The following is a 21,301-nucleotide window of genomic DNA, read 5'->3' as shown; positions in this document are numbered from 1 at the left end:
AATGAGTTGGCCAGACAGCCTACCCATTGCCCTGTTCAGTGTCAGGTACACCCCAAAGGGAAGTCATGGTTTGTCACCCTATGAGATATTGTTTGGTTCAGCCCCCAGACTGGGTTGTTATTTTCCACAACAGTTGCAACTACAATCTGATGTATTAACTGATTACGTGACTGCTTTATCTTGAGAATTAACCCGTATCCATGCGCAAGTGTTTTCTTCTATCTCAGCTCCTGAATTAGACACAGGATCGCACAGGTTGATCCCTGGAGATTGGGTTTTGGTGAAGAAGTTTGTGAGGAAACACTCTTGAACCCAGATATGATGGTCCTTTCCAAATCCTTCTGACAACCACCACATCAGTAAAAGTGTCCGGAAAGAACTTGTGGATACACGCCTCCCATCGCAAGAAAGTCCCTGTGCCCGAAGAAGAAGAGGCTGAGGAGACCAAACCATGATCCTGTTTATCCTTTTTGTTGTGATTTATGCTCAGGCCCAAGAGGTGGCCATAAAACAGAAAGATGTTATGACTCAATTCTGGTATAACTCATCTAACACACGGGTTGCCACATTCATATCCCCTTACAATAAGATACTTGTGGGCACTGACCATTCAGTCGGAACAAGAGACATTGCACTGGGTCCGGGAACCTTATATGTGTGTCACTGACACCTACTGGGGTGACAACTGTGATTATTGGGGAGCAGTGGGTTGGAACACTGGAGATACAAAATGAGGATATGAGCCCCGAAACCGCCAAAAATAGGAAAGACAAGAATGGCAAATCACTCTTATGCTGCGTACACACGACCAGACTTTTCGAGGGACTAAGTCTGACAGACTTTTGACGGAGTTCTGACAGAGTTCTGACGGACTTTCCGAATGAACGGACTTGGCCACACACAATCACACCAAAGTCCGACGGATTCGAACGTGATGACATATGACTGGACTAGAATAAGGAAGTTCATAGCTGCCCTAGCGTCGGTTTTAGTCCGTCAGACTAGCACACACACGAGCGGATTTCTCGGTAGGAACTGTGTCCGGCAGAGTTCTGTCGGAAAAATTTGAAACATGTTCCATTTCTAAAGTCTGTCAGACTTTTGCAAATCAAAAGTCAGCTGTAGCCCACACACGTTCGAATAGTCTGCCGGAATCATTCCGTCAGACTTTTGATGTTGAAAAGTCTGGTCGTGTGTACGGGGCATTAGACAGAATGACAATTAACAAACAACAAGGTCGGTATGCTGAAAGGGAGTTTAGGTGGGAACTCTCTCCCACAGGCTACCACATCTATCATTAATGTTGTTCCCCAAGCCTATGTTAGAGGCTGGGATTGTTTTTTCAAATGTTAGTTTTATTTTTCTATGTTTTTTGGTTCTCTCTTATATAGGTCGATCATTTTTCAAATCCTACGATTCTTCTACAGCATATGTTCTTTTTATATTCCGGTTCTGTGATCTAATCATACTCTCAGTGTTACTGCATTGTACCCTACTCCTGTGGACTTTGGAGGATGCTGTGGGGACTCCCCTGACATTCTTGGACTTGGTGGACGAGTGTTCATTTGTGATTCCCCTCCCCCCTCCCTCCATCAGATCTGATTCCCCAACTATCTACGCGTTACCTCATACGCCATGGCAATAACATGTATTTCACACAATGTTAAAGGATTTAACTCCCCTTCCAAACGGCGTAAAGCCTTTACCTTTTATAAACAACTTGGAGCTAAAATCCTTCTTCTCCAAGAAACGCATTTCTCCCGCTCTTCCCATCCCAAATTTTTCCATAAAGATTTCCCTCAAGCCTTTTACTCGCTCCACTCGTCCAAGACCAGGGGTGCCGCCATACTCCTCCACTCATCCCTCCCGATGGAGGTTAAGCAAATGTTCAGGGATCCTGAAAGTCGTTATATGATTGTGAAAGGGATTGTCCACAACAGGGAACTTACTATTGCTAGTGTTTATGCACCCAATGACGGCTCAGCAGCCTTTTTTAGGTCATTTTTTGAGAAATTAGCACAATACCACTCCCCCCATATGATCATAGGTGGTGATTTTAACTCAGTAGCTAACGCCACTCTAGACCGCTCGTCGACTACGGTCGCATCTAGAGCATTCCCAAAATCTCTCACTAGTGGCTTACAGGATCTTCAACTCACTGACACCTGGAGGGCACATAACGTGGGTTGTAGGGAATTCACCTTTTTCTCCTATCCTCATAACAGTTATGTGAGATTAGACTACATATACACATCCCCAATCATACTTGCCAACTCTTTAGAGGCCTCCATTCACCCCTGTGTATGGTCAGACCATCAGGTTACATCCTTCACTACAGGGTTTATTAGGCTCGCCCCCACACCCCATTCCTGGAGATTAAATGAATCCATTCTCTCTGACCCAGCGGTAGATTCCCAATTGGCTCAATCTCTGGAGGACCCAGACATTCAGCCCTCACTTCTCTGGACGGCACATAAAGCTGTCATCAGAGGGAAAATTATTAGTATTTCCACTGCCCGTAACAAGTCTAATAGACTTAGAATAGTGGAGTTAACCAGGGAACTAGATCATTTATATAAAAATACATCTCTACTACACTTAGATTCCACCAGACAATCCATCGAACAAAAGCGCTTAGAACTAGACTCCCTTTTGTCATCCAAGGTGGAAAAGACACTCCGTTGGACTAAAGCCCGCTATTTACTATTTAATAACTCAGCATCAACTATGTTCGCTAGGAGATTGTCTAACTCGATTCGCCCCCCTCATTTATACCGGCTGTCTAATAAGGACGGATTTGTATCCTCACATCCCAAGGAGGTACTCAAAATCTTCGAGCAATTTTATACCAAACTCTTAGAGCCCCCCCACACTCTCCCCTCCCCTGAACACCTGTCATGGCTTCATGACACCCCCTTCCCGACTCTTTCCACCTCACAACTTGACGAACTCAACGCCCCTATCACAACTCTGGAAATCTTAGGGGTCATCAAATCACTGAAAACGGGTTCTGCCCCAGGCCCTGATGGCTTTTCGGCCCTTTATTACAAAAAATACTCCATGATCCTGGCCCCTAGAATGGTACACCTCTTTAACTCAATCCTACTTGGCAATAGCTTCCCAGAGAAAATGTTGTTAGCCAACATGTCACTAATCCCGAAACCCAATAAGAATCATAATTTGCCCCAAAATTTTAGGCCTATCTCGGTTATAAACAATATCAAAATATTTTGTAGAGTTTTAGCTGACAGACTAGCAAAGTTTATCCCCTCCTTGATATCCCCCTTCCAATCTGGATTTATCCCACACCGCTTCATAACGGACAACATCCGCTTAGCGACGGACGTTATCCAAGACGCTAACCTATTTTCCCGCAAGCTCCTCCTGTTAAGCCTAGACATACAGAAGGCGTTTGACAGTGTTACATGGGATTACATCAACACGCTTCTGCCACGCATGGGATTTCAGGGGAAATTCCTAGTAGGTTTTAAAGCCCTTTACGATAACCCTATGACCCGCATTAAGCTGCCTGGCTGTTGCTCCGAATTCTTCCCAATAGGTAGAGGCACTAGACAAGGGTGTCCCCTTTCCCCTTTAATCTTTGCTTTAGCCCTGGAGCCCCTCGCAATTGCCCTTTTGAGACATCCTGATATTACTGGTTACACTAAGGGTGACGAAATGTACAAATTTTGCATGTATGCAGATGATGTTTTGATGTTCATAACCAATCCCCATGTTTCACTCCCCAACCTTTTTCTGACACTGTCAAATTTCGCGAAGGTCTCTGGTCTATCCATTAATGTCTCCAAATCTGTGGCCCTTCCTATAGGTTTTGCTCCCACTGATTTAGCCCTTATTAACCACTTCAATACCGGGCACTTAAACACCTTCCTGCCCAGACCAATTTTGAGCTTTCAGCGCTGTGGCACTTTGAATGACAATTGCGCGGTCATGCTACACTGTACCCAAATGAAATTTGTATCATTTTTTCCCCACAAATAGAGCTTTCTTTTGGTGGTATTTGATCACCTCTACGGTTTTTATTTTTTGCTAAACAAATAAAAAAATACAGAAAATTTTGAAAAAAAAATGTTTTTTTTTGTTTCAGTTTCAAAACTTTGCAAATAAGTAAGTTTTCTCCTTCACTGATGGGCACTGATGGGGTTACACTGATGGGCAATGATAAGGCGGCACTGATGGGCACCGATGAGGTGGCACCAATGAAGTGGCACTGATGAGGTGGCATTGATGGACACCGATATGTGGCACTGATAGGCGGCACTGATGGGCGACACGGATGGGCACTGATAGCTGGCACGGATTGGCATGGATAAGTGGCACAGGTGGGCATGGGTTAGGCGGCACAGGTGGGCATGGGTAGGTGGCACAGGTGGGCATGGGTAGGCGGCACAGGTGGGCATGGGTAGGCACTGATAGGCGGCACAGATGGGAACTGATAGGCGGCATTGTATTATAATATATTGCACTAATGGATGCCAATCAGTGCCAATCAATAATGCATGCCAATCAGTGATGCCCATTGTGGGCACTGATTGGCATCCATTATGGGCACTGATTGGCATCCATTGTGGCACTGACTAGAATCCCTGGTGGTCTAGGGTGGCATGCCTTGTCCTTGGCATCCCTGGTGGTCTGGTGGCATCCCTGGTGGTCCAGTGTGGGCATCCTCGGGGGGGCTGTGCTGATAATCGATCAGCACAGACCCCCCCTGTCAGAGGAGCACCCGATCGGCTCTCCTACTCGCGTCTGACAGACGCGAGTGAGGAAAAGCCGATCACCGGCTTTTCCTATTTACACTGTGATCAGCCGTGATTGGACACGGCTGATCACGTGGTAAAGAGTCTCCGTCGGAGACTCTTTACCGAGATTGTAGTTGCCGGGTGTCAGACTGACACCCCGCAACAACGATCGCCGCGATGCGCGCCCCCGGGGGCGCGCAGCGGCTCATAATCCTGATCACGTCATATGACGTCCGGTCAGGATTATGAAACCACTTTGCTGCCGTCCATTTGCTATAAGGCGGGCGGCAAGTAGTTAAACAAAACTACTCCTTTACATGGGCCACTTCCCACATACCCTACTTGGGAGTAGGACTGCCCGGAAATTTCCGCGATCTCTTTGGGGTTAATTAACTCCCATTGATTAGAAAACTTAAAAATACTATTAAAAGCTGGCTTTCTTTACATATCCCCTTTATAGGGAGAATCACAGAGCACCTGTTTTCGGAACCATGAGACTACACCAAAGAAGAAGAAGGGGCTGAAAACAAGACCCTATTTAGCCATGATAGTCTGCTTTTCCGTTAAAAAGACATAACCCAGCTAAAGCTTATACTTCGTCACAATAATGAATATGTATAATTTGTGGTTTGTACACGCTGTCTTTATCCGATTTTTGATTTGTTAATAAGATATCCGGCTCACTGTATATCAGCCGGAGTTCAGGAAATAAAATACAGAAGTACCTGAATATTGAACCGTGTCAGTGATTTACTTTAAGTGTGCACACTTTTACATTGAAGGTTAATTTGGACAGGGGGACAGAAACAAAAGTATCGAGCAGTTCTGGTTCAATCCAAAACACTAATTCAACTATGCACGTCTGCAGTGTATTTCAACTGGACAAAGGGGAGTACAGTGGCGCTAGGAAAGTGACAAGGAAATGCAGTGGGCAGATAAAAATCTGGAGCTACAGATTATTTAAAAAAAATTAAAATAAAAAACCTTGATAGATCAAAATATGGGGGGCAAAGGCAATGGACAAAAAAGCTGGAAGACACAGCAGTGCTCATCTGAGTGTAGTATGATTAGTAAAGTCCATCATTTAGCCTAGGTTCACACTGACAAAGAAATTGTGCGAGTTCAGCAGAACTCACACAATTTCATACCCGCATGTCAGTCCGACTTCAGGGGCGATTTCAGAGACATTGGTGCAGGTTCCTGCACCGATGTCTATTGAAATCACACACGAAGTCGCCAAAAGTAGTATGGAAACTACTTTTGGGAATCAGTGCGGCGCCCCAAAGTCAGCGTCGCACTGATTCGGATGGTGCCATTGCCAGCAATAGCCAACTTGAAATGTCAAATCGCATGCCAAATCACATCAATGTGAACCTAGGCTTAATGCAATAAAAAATTAGCAGCTCACAAGAAGTAAAATGTGTAAAGGCATGTCTCATGGGTTGGCCTCGCTGTGCGATCCAGATAGCTGGCAGAAATATATATTTGTGTTTTTTCCTTTAGATCAGTTCCCATCAGTAGATAGCGCCCCAATAACTATCTCTCAATGTCAATCTCAGCATGTATCCATAATTAATAATAGGATTTTTATAACAGCTTACCTGTAAAATCCTTTTTGTTTGAGGTACATCATGGGACACAGAGACTCGGATGGGTTATAGAGTATCACTAGGAGATTGGACACTGGCACACCCTAGACAGGAAGTTCAATCCCCCATATAACCCCTCCCCCTACTGGAGGTACCTCTGTTTTGTAGCAAAGCAATATAAGTGTATTAGAAGAGGGGGTGGACCGCTGTTTCCCGTGATGTACCTCAAAAGAAAAGGATTTTACAGGTAAGCTGTTATAAAAATCCTATTTTCTTTCTCGTACATCACGGGACACAGAGACTCAGTAATTACTTATGGGATGTCCCAGAGCAATGCTATCTGAGGGAAGGGGAACCACACAACATAGGGTGTAATCAGACCTGAGGACCCTGTACCGCTGCATGCAGCACACTACGCCCAAAGGCGATGTCCTCATGCCTTCTTACATCCACCTGATAGAATTTGGTGACTGTATGGACTGATGACCAGATTTCAGCCTTGCAGATTTGAGCCATGGAGACCTGGTGATGCACCAACCACGAAGCACTAACAGCCCTAGTGGAGTGTGCCTTGATCTGAAAAAGGTGGAATCTTTTGCTTCAAACCATAAGCTTGAACAATTACTTGTCGAATCCATTTAGCAAAGGTAGATTTTGATGCTGCCTGTCCTCTCTTAGGACCCTCTGGCAATACGAACAAAACATCCCTTTTGCAAACCTGAGCAGTCGCTTTCAGATAGGCTTTGACTGCTCTCACTACATCCAAAGAACGTAGTGACTTCTCTTCCATAGAGCAGGGATTTGGAAATAAGGAAGGCAGAACAATATCTTGATTTAGATGAAAACCTGAGACCACCTTCAGTAGAAAACTAGGATGAGGGTGTAACACTACTCTATGCTTGTGCATTATCAGATACGGTTCTTTACAAGAGAGGGCCGCTAATTCTGATACTGTTCTGGCAGAAGAAATGGCCACCAGAAAAATGTATTTCCTTGTCAACAGAACTAAGGGAATTTGATGTATCAGTTCAAAAGGCTGACAGAAGCAAATTCAAATCCCAGGGGTTCAGAGGGGCCCTAACTGGAGGATTAAGGTGCGTTACCCCTTGTATAAAGCTTCGGACCAAAGAATGCGAAGCAAGTGGACGTTGAAACAGAACTGATAAGGCCAAAACTTGGCCCTTGATGGTACTCAAAGCCAGTTTCATCTTTAACCCATTTTGCATAAATTCGAGGATTCTGCTTATGACATATTTTCTGGGGTGCCAACCCCTAGATTCACACCAGGAGACATATGCTTTCCAGACTCTGATAAATCATTCTGGAAGCTGGCTTTCTTGCATTAATCAAGGTAGATATCACAGTGCCCGAAAGCCCACGATTCTTCAGAATGTGGGTTTCAATAGCCAAACCATTAAATTTAGCATTTGTAAGGTAGGATGGAATACCGGTCCCTGGGATAGCAGGTCTGGATGGGACATTAGGGTCCAAGGAGTGCCTACCGCCATCTTCACTATTTCTGCATACCAAGCTCTTCTGGGTCACCAGAAGCACCGACTTCTTCTCCTGCCTGATCCTGCAAAGAAGTCTTGGCAGTAGCAGAATATGAAGGAATGCATAAATCAGAGAGAACTGATGCCATGGAGTTACCAACGCATCTGTCCCGCATGCAAGAGGACCCCTCATTCTTCACACAAAGTTGTCGACTTTGTTGTTGAAAAGAGATCTACATCCAGAACCCCCCCCCCCCCATCTCTGGCATATGGCCAAGAAGACATCGGGGTGAAGAGACCATTCCCCTGGGACTAACTGCTGGTGGCTCAAGTAGTCCGCCTGCCAGTTCTCTACCCCCGGAATGAAGACTGCCGATATGCATGGCACATGTCTTTCTGCCCAGATTAAGATCTGGTTTACTTCTCCCTGAGCTGCACGACTCTTGATGCCCCCTTGGTGATTGATATAAGCCACTGCTGTGGCATTGTCGGACTGGATTCCAGGCTTTTAGGGCTAGATACGCTGCACAGATCTCCAGAATGTTGATGGGTAAGGCCCTCAGTCTTGGACCATCTCCCTTGGACAGTCAACTGTTCCAGGACTGCCCCCCAACCCGAAAGACTGGCATCTGTTGTTACCACTGTCCAGGTAACTGGTAAAAAGGATTTTCCTTTTGGCAGATTTTCGGGTATCAACCACCAGCTGAGGTTCCGATGCGTTGTAGGGGACAGATGCATCAGAAAATCTAATGCCTGAACCTTCTTGTTCCAGGCCGATAGGATACTGTTTTGCTTGAATGAGACTGAGCGTAGGGAACTGCTTCGAATGAAGCCACCATCTTCCCCAACAACCTCATACAAAGACGAATAGAAGGACCCTTCTATGCCCTGACTACCTGAATCAGTTCTCTTATAGCACTGATCTTTGCTTGGGGTAGGAATACTCTCTGCTGGGCTGTATCTATGACCAGACCCAAATACTCTAGTCTTCTTACTGGTTTTAAAGGCGCCTTCTCCAAGTTAAGAACCCAACCTAGGCCTTCCAGGTAGTTGATTATGGTGACCAAATTGTGGTCCAACCGGGCTACCTACCGGTCTATCAAGAGCAAGTCATCCAGGTATGCTATTATTGTTATACCTTGGGCCCTTAATCTGGCCAGAGGAGGGGCCAAGATCTTTGTAAACACCCGAGGTGCAGTAGCTAGCCCGAAAGGCAGAGCTACAAACTGAAAGTGGCGTTTTTCTACTTCGAAACGCAGGAACTTTTGATGAGCAGGGAAAATGGGTACATGCAGGTACGCATCCTTGATGTCTATTGACGGCAGAAGTTCTCCTTCTTGTAGGATGGAGACTACCGATCGGATCGATTCCAATGCGAAAGGACAGTATCTTTAGAAATCGGTTTAGATCTTTCAGATCTAGAATGGGTCTGACATCTCAGTTTGGCTTTAGGACCGTGAAAAGGTTTGAATAAAACCCCATTCCCTGCTCTTGCATGGGAGCAACCATATTAGCTTTTTGCGACAATAGTCGCTCCAACGCTAGGAGAGACTTCTTTTTCTCTGGGTACATTTGATCTGAGGAAACGAGGAGAAGGGAATTCTCATTTGTAACCTAGAGTTATTGTGGAGGCCACTCATTTGTCCGGAAATTCCTCCGCCCTGCGAACTTTAGTCGTTTTCCCCCCACTCGAGTGAGCGGGGTCACCCCTTCATAAGGAGGTCTTAGCATTTTGTCTAGAAGACCTTCTCGACTTCTTTTGTCCCTGGGGTTGACTCTGAGTTTTAACCTTTGAGCCTGATGGAGGAGGCCGTCGTGACTGCCTGGAGGCTTATAACCCTGGCACTGGAGAAAGCACCCGTTTAAAGGAGGGACGTTTACTCCTTTTCTTGACTGGTAAGAGGGTTCTTTTCCCACTAGAGATCCTTTGGATATAATTGTCCAAATCCTCTCCAAACAGTTTTGCACCATGAAAGAGAAATCCCGGCAGGAGTTTCTTACATGGTGCTTCAGCTGAACAATTTTTCAGCCATAAGATTCTGCGCATGTGTACCAATCCAAGCCTAAGGCGAGAGGTCTGAAGGATAGAATCTCTGATAGCATCAACAGCAAAACACAAAGCCGCTGGTAGGTTAGCTAACCCCCGGGCTTGCTGTTCAGGTAAAGCTTTAAGCACCTGTTTAACATGGTCTCTCAAATATTGACAGACTCCAATTGCTGCCACTGCAAGTTGAGCTACTGAACCTGCCAAGGAGGAAGACACTGGCGAAAAAACTGAGGTACCTCCAGCAGGGGGAGGGGTTATATGGGGGATTGAACTTCCTGTCTAGGGTGTGCCAGTGTCCAATCACCTAGTGATACCCTATAACCCAGGGGTTGACAAATTTGCTTGGAATCTAGGAGCCAGCTTAAAAAGTTAGGAGCCAGGTCCGTGACGGCGATCCGGACCTGTCCCTGGCCTGACATGGAGACGAGTGAGGGGAAGATAGCAGCGCCGTCGCCGCCCCCCCTGTCCCCCCCCCCCCGTCTCCAAGTCATTGCCCATAGCTCTTAGAGGGACATTTTATTTATTTTTTTCAAATGACAATTTTTTTTTCAATTGCATTTTAGTATAAATATGAGATCCGAGGTCTCTCTGACCCCAGATCTCATATTTAAGAGGACCTGTCATGCTTTTTCTATTACAAGGGATTTTTACATTCCTTGTAATAAGAATAAAAGTGACACAACATTTTTTTTAAAAGAACAGTGGAAAAAAAAAAAAAAGTTAAAATAAGAAGAAAAAATAATAATTTTTAAACGCGCCCTGTCCTGCCCACCTTTAAAATCGGTGTTCGAACCGCACATAGGAGGTAGCGCCGTGATCGGTAGAGCGAGAGCAATAATTCTAGCCCCAGACCTCCTCTGTAACTCAAAACGTGCAACCTGTAGAATTTTTTTAAACGTCGCCTATGGAGATTTTAAAGGGTAAAAGTTTGTCGCCATTCCATGAGCGGGTGCAATTTTGAAGCGTGACATGTTGGGTATCAATTTACTCGGCGTAACATTATCTTTCACAATATAAAAAATAATTGGGCTAACTTTACTGTTGTCTTATTTTTTTTTATTAACTAAATTATTTTTCCCAACAAAAGTCCGCTTGTAAGTCCGCTGCACAAATACGGTGTGACAGACAGTATTGCAACAACCACCATTTTATTCTCTAGGGTGTTAGAATAAAAATATATATAATGTTTAGGGGGTTCTAAATAAAGGGAAGAAAAGGCAGGTAATATAAAAACACTCAGAGGGAGCTTCATTAGCATTGCTGGTTTGTCATACCAACGGCGACCACAAGAGGGCGCCAGATTCCATAAGGAATCATAGGACCGCAGAAGGCCTCAAAGCCGCGGCCTAAATTTTCGGCCGCCGGCGGAACGGCCCGACGCGATCACGCTGGGGGGGGTCCACAGAGACAGGATACCCCCAGCTGTGCTGCCCCAGGCGCAAGGTCGCTATTTCTAGTCGCCAATGCGACCTGGCGCCCGGGTTTTGTCGAGCCCTGCTATAACCCATCAGTAATTACTGAGTCTGTGTCCCGTGATGTACGAGAAAGAAAATGTATTTTAGGGTTTTTATCATATATGCTCTTCTAATAAAAATGTTTATTTCTTTATTATTTTTTTAATGTGAAGATCATTGGAAAGGCATTCCAGGAGCATAGGCCAGGTTGTTTATATGCATAGTTACACTAGCTCACACTGAATCAGTGTCACTATGTATAAAATATCCATGCCTGGAATCTTTTTTTTTCTTAATTTTCTTTATATTTTTACTTCAATTTCCAATCTTTTTTTAATTTCTATCTTCATTTTTAATATATATTTTGTTATATATTTTTTTTTAACCATACTGCTGCGCCCCCCCCCCCCAATTGGCTACACAGGATTGTGACCCCACACCATCTTGGGTAATGTAGTCTCTAGCTCCCCTGTGAGCAGCATAAATACAACCCCACATCAGCATGGCAGATTCACTGCCTGAAGGAGCACACATGCTCTGAACGCGCGCCTAATGGTCCTTCGTATCTCAGCTGTCACTGGCGCTACAGCTGACAAGGATGCGACTCGGATTCACTCGGAGCCCTGGAAACCACCAGAGTGAATGAGCCTCCAACAGCACCCCAACCCGCCAGCTACCAGGATTGGGATAGTAGAGAGAGGCCAACCCATGTGACAGGACATTTTACCTCTAGTGTATTTCAACTTTCTGGTCTCCGAAAAGAAAATGTGTGAAGGAGAAGGTATATGGCATTTAGTTTTCAATGCAATATAGTCATATACTGGTCACTAGAAGTATGACATATTTTATGCATAAAAATTTAAGTACATACTATACAGACCCAGCAAACATGGTCATTGAAAACACATTCCATATATCATACAAAATTGGTTTAATCTTTGGACATGCAAGTTTTATAGGACAAGATAGGCAAAATGCTTTGCCGCCATAGCCCCAAGCTGAAAGGTGGTATCCATGTATCATAAGAGAATTCCAGAAAAATCTTCAATCGCCTTATTTACTTGGCAGATGTTTTTGGATATCTTGCTCGGGCCGCTTTTGCTTCCTCTTCTAGATCATCTAGAAAATGTTCTTGTGGTACAGAGAAAAAGGTGTATCCATCTGTTAGGAAGTCAAGGCTTTTAAATCAAATGCATATAAAAATATAAATTCTGAAGATGCTGCATGGATATCAAACACACACATCTGCTGGGGTAATCGGCCAACAGTCGATTGCACAGATGAAATACATCTGACTGCTGGTTTATCTTACCTGTCAAATGTTTGATATTTCTGTCTATTCAGTCTTGAGATTTATACAGCTCTGCTACACAGCATAGTCCTCTCTGGCAGAGTAAGAAAATTATTTAATCTCCGCTGCAGTTAACAATTACAGGTTTTGTCCTTCCCCAGCTTGTGACTGGACAGCGAAAGGAAAAGCAGCAGACTAATGAGCTCATCTGTCACTCTGCTCCCTCTATCAATATGTTCCTTGCACTGCAGCAGAATAACTGACTGGCTCCTTGTGCTGCTTCTTCCTCCCCAATGTAAGCTTTGCTGTATGGCGCCTGAAAGAGGCCAATATCAAGATAATTTTGGATCCTTATACCTAAATAAATACATTTAAATGATAAGTTTACCTTTACAAAAAAATAATAAATGCACTTTTTTGCATGTGAAAAAATACACATTTGCCTTTCTCCTCCTCACTGCTTCTTCCCATCTTCTTTTTTTATGTCTCTATGGCCCACGGGCTTGATTCTGCTGGAATTGGACACATGGTGAGAAAATGTTTTTATTGAATAACGGTATATTCTACCTTTCTTCATGTATTCTTTTTAGATCTCTCTTATATTTATGAAATGTTATGTTGTACATTCTCCTCTCGACACGTGTTACATAAGGTTCTGCAAGACCACCTTATCAGGACTTATGAATGGATAAAGAACCTCTTGCTGACCACACATGATTGCCCTGGGATTTCCAAGAGCTTGTGTAAATCTGTGTCCCGGACTAACATTTTTGACACCCGAAGCTTATACAACTATTCCTCCATGATGTGTCCATCATTGTTTCTGCATTATCCTGTTGATCTGTATTTTCAATAAAACCCTTTGTACAAGAAAAAAATACACATTTTTATTTTGTAATATACCTATAAAGCATTGCACCCATGATCAGCAGATTGTGGGTGTAATGCCACAGTCCTATCTATATGGCTGTACCTCCGATACAGCCAGGCAGTTACACTGTGACTGGAATAATTCATGATATACCACAGCACTGTAGTTGTTTATTGGAAACTACAAGCCAAAAATCACAAAAAATGTCAGACCTTGTAGTTTTGCCATTCACAGTAATGGATGACAGGGCCTGGCGGGAGATTGTGACATAGCTGTCAGAATGGGGAATTGGGGGGGCGACTGGTGTAGTATGGTAACATGTTACAAAAGGTGAACTTATCCTTTATGTATTATCGATTACATCTTGCTATCCACCTCGTCCAATCAGTGAATGCTTTGCAAAGCTCTGAACAGTACCTGTGCCAAGCAGCAGGCATCCTGTGTTCAGGATGTATAGGGGGCACAACTCAGCATGGAACCCTGAAGCCTATAGAGATCATTGCAAAGGCATTGACTACTAGAGTGATTTCCAGTTTCCAGGGGCAAAGGCCAGGTCTTTTATATGCATAGTGACACCGATTCAGCGTGAGCTAGTGTAACTATGTATAAAATATCCATACCTGGAATCTTGCTTTCAACTACAATGGTTTAAATTGTTGTTTTACAGGTAGACATATTAGGCTACAACAAAATGGCAGACAAGGTGCTTTCTTTGAAGAGAACTAAACTGATAATCTCTTTAGTTATCCTCAAAGGAGGCTTGGTGGCCATTTTGTTGTAGCCCGTGTGCACAGCTGCCCAATCAATAACACACACACACACACACACCCCCTGCTCCCACATCAGCGGGTGCCACCAGGTGGAGGGGAGGGAGATCAGTGAATGTCTGTTTGCTGATCATTCCTTCCTGCTAATGATCTGGAAGCAACATTTAAAACGTCACTTCTGGGTCCTGGTGTCAATTTCCTCAGTCATTATGGCCTGATCTGTGCTCCATTAGCTTCACTGGAGGGCAGATGAGACATTAGGGGTCATAAAAAAAATTGGAACTACCAACATTTTATTCTCCAGGGTGTCTACTTTCAGAAATTAGGTTTAACGGTTATAACTAATATTCGGGCCTAAAACATTTTTTGCACAAAAACAGCTTTGGCTTTAAAAAGGTTAGTTCACCTTTTTGGAAAAAAAAAAAAAAAAGAAGAAGAAGAAGGTATGCCAGACATCCTCCCCACCCCCTTGGTCCCCACTGTACTTGACCTCTGTGGGTTCTGAGTTATCAGCCTCGAGCTAATTCAACTTAACTCAACTAACTAAACTTAAAGCGGGAGTCTGTTTTTTTTTTTTTTTTTTAAAAGCCAGCAGCTACAAATACTGCAGCTGCTGACTTTTAAAATAATGACACTTACCCGCCCAGCGCGCCCGCGATGTCGGCACCCGAAGCCGATCTCGCGATCGTCTCTCGGGTGCTGCCGCCGCCATCTTGGGTATGGGAATCAGGAAGTGGAGCCTTTCGGCTTAATTTCCCGGTTCCCTACTGTGCATGCGCGAGTCGCTCTGCGCAATAAGGATGGTCCCCGCTGTCTCTGGGATCCGTGTGTTTCCCAGCAGGCAGCGGGGGACCTTCGGAAAGGGGCGTAGATTCTGCGGAAAGGGGCGTACCTTCTGCAGAATCTACGCCGGAAGTGGGTGCAGTACCTGCACCCGCCTCCCCCCTGAAAGGTGCCAATTGTGGCGCCGGAGGGGGGGAGGGTTCCAATGAGCGGAAGGTCCACTTTAGGATGGACCTCTGCTTTAATAGGGATTTTTGCCTTTTTGTATCCAGATGATCCCATGGATACCTCAAGTACCTTTTTAGCTAAAATTCCTGAAGCAAACCGTCTATCCCAGTCCATCTATCAAACAAGTTTGATGCACAGGATTCCACACTAGTGGACAAAGAAGGGGATGCCTGAAAAGCCACATACATTAAGGCAGTGGTCATCAACCCTGTCCTCAGGGCCCACTAACAGGCCAGGTTTGCAAGATAAAAATACATTACAGGTGATATTTTTTGCTGCTCAGTGATTGGAGTATTCTAGTCTGCATCACCCCAAGGCAAAACAAAAAACCTGGCCTGTTAGTGGGCCCACAGGACAGGGTTGATGGCCACTGCATTAAGCCATTTCTTCTTGACCAGTTACCACAGATGCCAATGCAATAGGCTAGGAGGCACACTGCAACCAGATGTTGGTTCAAGAGAGATGGGCGTTCAATGCGGCAGACATCATCGCAAATATCCTGGATATCCAGGCTGCTTATCTCGCATCGACAGAGTTTTCTCTCTCAGATCAAGGACACATCAGTTCTGATTCAGATAGACAATAGAGCTGCAATATCATACATACACCACCAACAGTTCATACTAAAGGAATTGGAATCCATCTTCATTTGGGCAAAGGGGAATCAGAAGGACCTAAAAGTAGTCTATCTTCAAGCCCACTTAAACACAGGCGCCGATCACCTATCCCAAGGATTCCAACAAATGGTCCCTACAACTGAAGTTATTCAGTTGGATTGTTGGCCAGTGAACCTTTCCTGAACTGTATCCTTTTGCTACAACAAGCAATACCAATCTGCGGAGGTTTATTTCACATCTAACCCACCCTTGGGCAGAAGCAATAGATGCCCTGTCAAGTCCTTGGGCTTGCAATCTAATTTAGGTCTCCTACCTCAATAATTCTCTCAAGACTTGCAATCACAACAATAAACGGTGATAAAAGTCCTGCAATATTTGCAGGGAGACCCATGATTGCTTAGGGCAATATTTCTTAGTTTCAATCCTCCAGTAAATATTCCTCTGATACCCTTTCTTCTGGCTCAAGGCATCACACCCATCAGAATCCTCGCAGAATGAACCTTCACATTAGAATGTTAAAGTGGTTTCAAACCTTTACAAACCACTTTGACCTAAAGGTAAGCCTAGATTAAGGCTTACCTGTAGGTCCAAGAAATATCTCCTAAACCTATACAGTTTAGGAGATATTTGCCCGAAGACAGGCACCACTGTCTACGGCGCATGCGCCATAGACAGCGGCGCGGCATTGTCAATGATGAAGATGCTGCGTGTGTCGGTGCACATGCGCGGGAGTGACATCATCGTGGTTTCGCCAAATGACAGCGGCGGAGCTGCGAGACCCCACCGAGAAGATGATGCGCCGGACTACAGGGGACAGCGGTGACTTCGCTGGCTCATGTGTCAGGTAAGTGACACATAATGGACATTATGCTTCGCCTTTGCAGGGAATGAAAGAGGAAGTAAACCCATCAGGGTTTACTTCCTCTTTAAAGCAGTCTTTAACCACCTCAGTACAGTGCAGTTACACCCCCTTCCTGACCAGACCAATTTTCAGCTTTCAGCGCTCTCACAGTTTGGATTACAATTACTCAGTCATCCAACACTGTACCCATATGAAACTTGCGTCCTTTTTTCCACACAAATAGAGCTTTCTTTTAGTGGTATTTAATCACTAGTGGGTTTTTTTTATTTTTTGTGCTATAAATAAAATAACACATAATGCCTTTTTCTTTGTTTCGGTCATAAATTTTTGCTAATTAGTAATTTTTCTTCATAAATTTGGGCCAAAATTTATACTGCTACCTAGCTTTGGTAAAAATAACCCACATTAGTATATATTATTTGGTCTTTGTGAAAGTTATAGAGTCTACAAACTATGGTGCCAATCGCTGAAAATTGATCACATCTGATCAGGCCTTCAGTACATCAGCTGTATCTCATTTCTTGAGACACTAACAAGTCAGGAAAGTACAAATAACCCCCAAATGACCCCTTTTTACAAAGTAGACATTCCAAGGTATTAAAGCGGTTCTGCCCTCATAATAATACATTTGCCCATTCTGTTGCCTCTAGACCATACATTTGATAATGCCACGTTTTTTTTTTTTTTTGATTCATCTACCTTTTGTAATCCGTAGTATTTTATTTTCCTCCCCTGCGGCGATGGGCGGTCTCTTGCGGGGATCAGCATAATTTCCTGCTGAAGCCCGCACTGTCTCCTGGGATCTCGTCCAAGTAATCCCAGGAGACATTGCGGCTAATGCACCCGACATCTCGCGAGATTTCGGCTAATACAGCCGACATCTCGCGTGATTTCGGCTGTTACGGGGATGAGCAGTGTTCCCGGGGAACACACCGCCACCAACGTGCACACGCAGCGCACTCACGATCGCGTCGTGCAGTCGGGGTGTGACCATCTGTGATCGGCCGTGACTTCATCACGGCCGATCACGTGGTAAACAGCCATAACCAATGGCTGTTCACCCCCTTCAGTGGCGAGCGGTGTCTCCGTGACACGCCGCCACCGAAGAAACAGGGGTGCCAGATCGCGCGCATTCCCTGTTTAAACAGGAGGCCGTCATATGACAGCCTCCCGCCGCAATAGGTGCACCGCCTGGCCGTCATTGGACAGCCGGCGGTCAGCAACTAGTTAATCATTAGGCTGTTCCTCCAGAGTTGTTTCAACTCTGCTCAAAGCACAGGAGCCTTCAATGAACAATACGTGCGACAAGGTTTGGAATACGTTTAGATCTTATGCAAACGGCAAAACCTAAATCCTGATGTACCCTCTTCCCTCCAACTCCTTGACTTTCTGCAAGCAGACCTTGATTTAGGATTAAGCGATTTAAAAGGTACAGCTGATGGCAATCTCTGCTGTGACAACAAGAGATGGGCTGAAGATCCTTTAGGCTGGGTTCACACTGCTGCGGGGGGAGATCCGGATGTGATTCGCACAGCAAATCACATCCGATCTCCGTAGCACTGCGAGTTCAGCCATACAGATAGTATGGCTGAACTCGCAGCTGTCCCGCAGCAAACTCGCACAGGACCCTTTTTTGGGTCCGCAACGGAATCGGATCGCATGGGGGTTCACACCATGCGATCCGATTCCTGTGCGAGTCGGCAGATCGCACTGCGATATGCCGACGGATCTGGGGGTGTCATTAACATAACATTGACACCCCCAGCCGTCCGCATAGGGCAGTGTGAACTGCCGGCGGGAGGTATGCGATGCGGGAAAACGCCGCGGATTCGCGGCGTTCCCGCATCGCAATAGTGTGAACCTAGCCTTAATAATCAAATCAAAGGTGAACACTTTAAATTAGGGGTGCACCGAATGGGGTTTTTTGTTACCGAAACCGAAAATGAAAAATACACTATGTCGAAAACCGAAACCGCCTGTTTTTTAAACATATTTTTATATAAAAGTGTATTTTTATATTTTAAATAAAACGTATACATTTTTATATAACACATTGCTAATAGTATTAGCAAAATTTCCATGCAGTGCACCGCTAGCAGATATTATACAGGAGATGGTCAGAGACTGCAGACGCGGTACAGGAGATCAATGCAGTGTCCATCAAATGCAGCCTGCTTGTGCCCAGCAGCTTACCAGTGCCCATGATGCAGTCTGCCTATGCCCAGCAGCTTACCAGTGCCCATCATGCAGCCTGCCTGTGCCTCACCAGTGCCCCATCATGCAGCCTGCCTTAGTATGTCAGACAGGATCAAGACAGGGCAGCGTTAGCAAGGCAAAGCCAAGAGCAGTTTTCCATGGAGGAAAGCTGTAAGCACACCGCATTAAGGAGAGGCTTGTCGGTATGATCCATGGGAGGAGCACCTTAATGTGCCGACAGCTTTCCTCCATACAGCACTGTTTTGCTTTTATCCGCCTCCTCAAGGAGGGAGGGAGGGGAAGAGAGAGGAAAGGACTGTCCAGAATGACACCCGGCAACATTATTGGCAAGAATTCTCTTTCAGCAAATTGTCGAAAAGGTCATTTTCGCCCGATATGTTTCGGCGGCCGAATTTAGGTGCTTACTACTACTTAAAAGCAGAGTTCGGCCTGAAAAAAAAATTAAATAATTCAATTTTTTTAAAATAAGGACACTTACCTATCACTCAACTCCGGGTGGAGGCGCTGGCATCTTGAGTAAGGGAATCAAGAAGTGAAGCCTTGCGGGGATCCCTGCTGTCTTCTGGGACCTGTGTGTCTCCCAGAAGACACCAGGGCCGGACATGGCATAGATTGCCGCGGATACTGTGGCAATCTTTTGCCGGAAGTGGGAGAAAATACCTAGATTAGACCAGTATCTGCTCCCCCATGAAAGGTGCCAAATGTGACACCAAAGGGGGGCGGGGTATTTCTGACAGCGGAAGTTCCATTTCTGGGTAGAACTCCGCTTTAAGAGTGTGTTAATCTAAAAAAATAAAAATAAAATAAAAAAACCCATGTAAAAAACTGTATATGAGGTGAGCATTATTATACATCATATTAGTACAGAAACTCGTTTTGTCACCAGTTGCGGTCATAGAGGACGTAAAACCTCCCTGTGTAATATGTACGTATAGGTAAGCCGTATTCTAGGCTTACCAACAGGTAATGTAAATATCTCCTAAACGTGTGCCATTTAGGAGAGATTAACTGTATACTGCTCCGATGAGGTCTGCAGGAGCAGCCGCCCCAGCTGTTTCTTCAGAAGTGTGTGCTGTGACCGGCGGCTCCCACACGCATGCGCGGGATTGAAGTCACGTGGCTCCGGCCAATCACATCACTGGAGTACGTGGCCTCGGAAAGAAGACAGGTGAAGATGGATGAGGCCTCCAGCAAGTATGACGAGTAGTGATGGGCTCGGGCGTGTTCACACGGTCACGTGCAGAGCCCGCCAGGAAGTTGGCACGGCGCTGCGCTAATCACAGGCAGTGAGACATTTTCCTGATGTGCTGCTGCAGAGATCGGGCAATGTGTCATTGCCTGTGATTAGTGCAGAGCTGGGCCAACTTCCTGGCGGGCTCTGCACGTGGCTGTGCAAACACGCCCGAGCCAATCACTGATGACGAGGGCTTAGTTTGAAGGGAAATGTCACAATGCGCTAGTATGTAATGCAAACTAGCACATTAAGCCTTCACTGTACATGGGAGGGAAAAAAAAAGTTTACTTCTAAAGGTCACTGTAAATCTAGTCTGCCAATGATAAGACCTGTTTATAAGCCCTGACCCAGCAGCCAGGCAGAGGGATGTGTGTGGGGAACACAACTGGATCCAGTGTTCTGCCATATAGTGTCCAGCCATCATATAGTGTCCGCCCTGTACTGCGCATGCGCAGTACGGAGCAGACGAAGCTTCGGAAAATCTCCAAAGCTGAACGGCGCCTGCGCCGTGAGTGGAGGTGGTAGCCCCACCAACCAAGCGGACATAGGGTTGTGAATATTAGAGGGCCGCTCCCCGCGCTTCAGGCTCGGCCTCGCTGCGCTCGGCTCTTTTATATTCCTACTCTATGTCCACTTGGATAGTGGGGAAAGAACCTGGACTCACGGCGCAGGCGCCGTTCATCCTCGGCAATTTTCGGAATCTGTGTTGCTGTGTACTGCAGTACCCAGCGGACACTATCGGATGGAGGACCTTATATGATAGGACACCGGTCATGTCTCTCCAGTCTAATGAGTATAGAAGGTCACACTTGAAGGATACAGATCCCCACCGCGATGGCGCCTATGGCCAGGCCAGTGATAATATTTCTGCTTCTAATCTTCCCCGATCTCTTTTCCCACTCAGCCATCTGCTTTCGTCTGTAGTGCTCCAGCTGCTCCCGGGTAGGCGTTTTCGGGTCGATCCTCTGGGCATATTTCGGCTCCGTGCCCTTTCCGCTCCCCGTCTCCATGTCTACAGCCTGGCGCGGACTGATGATGTCACCCTTCTAGGCTTCCGCACTTCCCCACTAGCGAATAATAATAAAAAA

At 45.4% G+C, this 21,301-nt stretch overlaps 1 protein-coding gene across 1 annotated transcript; it reads right to left on the bottom strand.

The window, feature by feature from the left end:
- Nucleotides 1–12,257: 12,257 nt before the first annotated feature.
- On the bottom strand, nt 12,258–21,268 carry COA3 (cytochrome c oxidase assembly factor 3). Its single transcript, XM_077459516.1, has 2 exons — nt 21,034–21,268; nt 12,258–12,504 (listed from the first exon to the last, which is right to left on the bottom strand). The coding sequence occupies exons 1-2, from the start codon at nt 21,221–21,223 to the stop codon at nt 12,401–12,403; spliced, it is 294 nt and encodes a 97-aa protein (XP_077315642.1). The 5' UTR covers nt 21,224–21,268; the 3' UTR covers nt 12,258–12,400.
- Between the last annotated feature and the right edge of the window lie 33 nt (nt 21,269–21,301).

This window comes from Lithobates pipiens, unplaced genomic scaffold (genome assembly GCF_037356315.1).
Source record: "Lithobates pipiens isolate NorthernLeopardFrog02 unplaced genomic scaffold, aLitPip1_a1.2 Scaffold_28, whole genome shotgun sequence".
In the NCBI taxonomy this organism is placed as follows: Eukaryota; Metazoa; Chordata; class Amphibia; order Anura; family Ranidae; genus Lithobates; species Lithobates pipiens.
This window is presented reverse-complemented; position numbering and strand designations above follow the sequence as displayed.